This window comes from Trachemys scripta, chromosome 13 (genome assembly GCF_013100865.1).
Source record: "Trachemys scripta elegans isolate TJP31775 chromosome 13, CAS_Tse_1.0, whole genome shotgun sequence".
In the NCBI taxonomy this organism is placed as follows: Eukaryota; Metazoa; Chordata; order Testudines; family Emydidae; genus Trachemys; species Trachemys scripta.
Genome location: NC_048310.1, coordinates 40,345,809 through 40,350,153, shown reverse-complemented (window position 1 = coordinate 40,350,153; position 4,345 = coordinate 40,345,809). Strand labels below are relative to the sequence as shown.

At 60.8% G+C, this 4,345-nt stretch overlaps 1 protein-coding gene across 1 annotated transcript; it reads left to right on the top strand.

The window, feature by feature from the left end:
* Positions 1-865: 865 nt before the first annotated feature.
* LOC117886765 (fibulin-7-like) lies at positions 866-2,334 on the top strand. The gene is made up of 4 exons (XM_034788809.1): positions 866-950; positions 1,117-1,239; positions 1,528-1,665; positions 2,195-2,334. Exons 1-4 carry the CDS (start codon positions 866-868, stop codon positions 2,332-2,334), a joined length of 486 nt encoding a protein of 161 aa, XP_034644700.1.
* Positions 2,335-4,345: the final 2,011 nt, after the last annotated feature.

Genomic DNA, 4,345 nt, shown 5'->3' with positions numbered 1-4,345 from the left:
TCGCTTCCCAGGCCAAGAATCACCTGGTCGCATCCCCCTCCTGGGTCTCAGGTTCCGAAGGGGCGGCCACAGCATCCGTTCAGGCGGCTGGAGCAGCCTCCGCAAAAGTCACACCCCCTTATTCCCACCACCTAGACATTGGTGCGATACACAGGGAAACTGAGGCACCAACAGCATTCATGCAAAACAGTAAGACTCACATACAACATAACAAGGTAAAATCCCCACTTCGTCACAGCATGGGGCAGGGAAGAAGTGTTTGGGCAGGGAAGAGGGGTGTTGGGATGTGCACAGTGCAGGGAAGAGGTGTGTGTGTTTCTTCACACGGTGCAGAGAAGAAGGGGTGTGTGTGTGTGTGCGCACGCGCGCACGGTGCAAGGAAGAGGAGGGTGTGTCTGTGTGTGTGCATGGTACAGGGAAGGGGTGTGTGTGGGTGTGCGCGCGCACACGGTGCAGGGAAGAAGGGGTGTGAGTGCACAGAGCAGGGAAGAGGGGGTGTGTGCGCGCACGGTGCAAGGAAGAGGAGGATGTGTCTGTGTGTGCATGGTACAGGGAAGGGGTGTGTGTGTCTGTGTGTGCGTGTATGTTCACACGGTGCACAGAAGAAGGGGTGTGGGTGTGGGTGCACAGAGCAGGGACGAGGGTGTGTGTGCACGCACAGTGCAGGGAATTGTGTGTGTTGGAGTGGCGTTGGATGTGGTTGTGATGGCGGGTGACCATGGTGCCAGCTAGGGAGGGCCAGGACACGAGCAGACTGGCAGGAGCCAATCGCCATGGGGTTATAGAGGGTCCTTCCAGCCAGTTTCCCCCCCCACCCCTACAGCGCCAGGCCTGGGCTCCCAGGAGAGCCCTGCTCCCAGCAGCCATGGCTGTCCCAGTCCATCCGCCCCCGGCTCTGGTGCTGCCCCATGTTCCGGACACGGGGCTCACGGGGCGCTGTGCCATGAGCAGTGAGTGCTGCGGCTCGGTGCCGACAGGCTTGCCCAACCCCCGGCAGGGTGGTGCGGGAGTTGGGAGTGGCCCCCACACAGTGCCCAGAGCTGTGTCACGCCCCGGGCCGGGCTCCGCCTGACGCCGACTGGGGGAGCTAACAGCCGCCTCTCCCTGCTGCTGCAGACTGGGTGACGCTGAGCAACTCGTCCTTCAGCCACCAGCCCCGCTGCGCAGACACCCGCCTGGGCTCGCGCCGCTGCGCCTGTGACACCGGCTTCCAGCTGCGGGCCGGCGGCGTGTGCCAAGGTACCATGGCTCCCTATCCACGCTCTGCCAGCGGGGCTGGGGAGTGTCTAACCCCACCGAGGCCCCCACAGCAGGAGCTCTGCCCTCGCCCCTCCCAACGAGGGAGCCACCCAGCAGCAGCACCTCGGGGCCCAGGGATGTGGCCAGCCCCAGCCAGGGAACCCAAGGGGAGGCTCTTGTGTGGCACCCAGGGGTGGAGGCTGGGGGGTTCCACGGCTGGGGGGTGGTCTGGGTGTCACACTTCCTGACCCCGCTCCCCGAAATCTCCCCTGTCTATTCTGCGGCCAGATGTTGACGAGTGCCAGCTCTCCCAGGCCAGCTGGCAGACCCGCCTCTGCGCACACGACTGTGTGAACCTGCCCGGCTCCTACCGCTGTGTCTGCCCGCAGGGTTACCTGCGCCCTGCAGACCAGAACCTGTGCACCGGTGAGCAGCACCTGCGTCGGGGGCGGGCAGAGAGACCTCACTCCCTGCGGGGTCACCACGGCTTGCAAATGGGACCCAGCCCAGAGCCCTCCTGCGCACTCAGCTCAGCAGCGTGGCGAGCCTCAAGCCCCTTTGGGTGCCCACAGGCCTGGGCTGGACCCTTCTTTGGCATCATCCCACCCTGGGATCAGTTCTGCCCCTCTGCCTGAGTGCCAGGCTGCTGCCAAAGCCCCCTGGGATACCCAGGCCTAGTGTTACCCGTGCCCCCTTGGGACCCAGGCTCCCCTTGCCTTGGCACCAGCCTGATCCTGAAGAGGCAAATGTCCCCTGGCCCCCATCTCTGCCCCTGGAGAAGACACTGGCCTGGCCATGCAGGATGGCTCAGCACACGGGGGCTAAACAGCCCAGGCAGGAAGGACACTGGCAGGGTGTGTGGCCACAGCTGGGTAGGCCGGGGCCCTGGCCCCACCGTGGAAGGGAACCAGTTGCATTCACACCAGGATCTGGGGGATTCTGTTTGCTCTGCCAGATGTAGACGAATGCGCCGACAATCAGCACAACTGTAGCCGTGGCGAGCTCTGTGTCAACGTCTTCGGAGGCTACCGGTGTGTGCGCCCCGAGTGCCCCAAGCCCAGGCTCAACACCAGCTACGTCAAGACCTCCGTCTAGTAAGTGTTTCTGGGCACGCAGGCCGGCAGCCCACGGCTCCCCTGCGGCACCCCGGCTGGGAGGAGTGCTGAGTCCCTGGGAGGCACAGTGCCCCCTGCTGGCAGAGGCTGCCCATGCCCTACGCTGTGCCTTGCAGAGACACCGGCTGGTTGCCAGACACAAGTATCCGTTTAGGGCAGAGGTTCTCAAACTGGCGGGGATGGGAGCGTGGAATGTATTCTGGGGGAGGGGCACGAGACGGCACATGCTGGCCGGGTGCCCAGCAGCGCAGAAGTAAGGGTGGCATGGTACGGTGTGGCATGGTGCATTGCCCCCCTTACTTCTGCACCACGGCTGGCGGCAACAGAGCTCTGTGCTATCTACTGCCATGGGTCTGTTTGAATCAGTGCCGGATTGGGTTGAAGAGAGAGAGAGAGAGAGAGAGAGAGTGTGTGTGTGTGTGTGTGTGTGTGTAACTGCTACCGACCCAGTGAAGGGGGAACGCTCAGCTGGAGACGCATTGCTTTAAGGTGCCATAGGCTGACTTGCTTCAAAATGAGAGAACCCCCTGGCTGGAAACTGGTGTCACATCTCTGACGTTCAGGGGCTGTCCCCAAGTCGAAATACCCTCCTCCTCCCATGGGCTCTGTTAAAGCAAAGGGGAATTCTCCAGGGGAGCAGGGTGGCCTAGTGAGTAGCGCACTGGCCTGGGACTCAGGAGCTCTGGGTTCTTTTCCTGGCACTGCCATGGGCCTGCTGGGTGACCTTAGTGAAGTCTCCGTGCCTCAGTTTCCCCCTCTGTACATGGGGCTATTGCTACGGCCCAGCTTTGCATTGTGGCTGAAGAGCTAGCTCGGTCCGAGCGCCAGCTTCAGCCACAGCCCCTTCTCCTGGCCGCCTTCCCAGGCTTTGGCCGCTTTCCCAGGACGTCCCCGCCATTGGTGCGGTTCATCCCAGGCACTAGGGGCACACAAGGGTCAGCACCTCTCGCCCACTNAACTACAGGCTGCCTGGGACGGGCCCTTGAAGGTCATCAAGCAGCTGAATGAGGTGAACTATGTGGGGGAACTCTCCAACAGGCTCACAGCCACTGGGTGTACCATGTCAACTTGACGAAGTCGTACTGGGGGATAGCTCAGTGGTTTGGGCAGTGGCCTGCTAAACCCAGGGTTGTGAGTTCAATCCTTGAGGGGGCCATTTAGGGATCTGGGGAAAAATCTGTCTGGGGATTGGTCCTGCTTTGAGCAGGGGGTTGGACTAGATGACCTCCTGAGGTCCCTTCCAACCCTGATATTCTATGATTCTGTGATACTTTGACAGGGAGAATTTGGTTGTGGCCAGTGGGAGGAGCAGGGAGATAATCCATTAGTGGATCTATTCCCTGAGACGGGGCCGGCCCTTCGCTGGAATCAGTTCCCCTCTCTGACCAGCTAACCCCTGCCCAGCAGGCAGAGATCACAGAGGTGCTGGGTTCCTACCAGCAGCTGTTCTCCAACCAGCCTGGGCTCACTAACCTGGCTGTCCACCAGATGGAGACAGGAGCCCACACTCCTGTAAGATGCTCCCCATTCCGGGTCACTGGGAAAACAGCCCAGAACCTGGAGAGAGATGTGTCAAGGCTTTAGGGGTGATCCAGCCATCCTCCAGCCCACAGGCCTCTCCTGTGGTGTTGGTCCCCAAGAAGGATGGGTCAATCCAGTTTTGTGTAGATTACCAGAGGCTTAATGCCATCCCCAAGTTTGATGCCTACCCCATGCTTAGGCCTGATAAGCTCCTAGACAAGCTAGGGGGGCTCGTTATCTCACTACTATGGATCTCACCAAGGGCTTCTGGCAAGCACCTTTGGATCCGGATGTCCGGGTGAAATCTGCTTTTATCACCCCTCTGAGCTCATAGAGTTCCTGGTCCTACCTTTTGGCCTAAAGGGGGCATCTGCCACCTTCCAGTGCCTGGTGGACCAGTTACTCAAGGAGATGGAGAATTTTGCCCTGGAGTATATTGATGATATCTGTGTTTTTAGCCAGACCTGGGA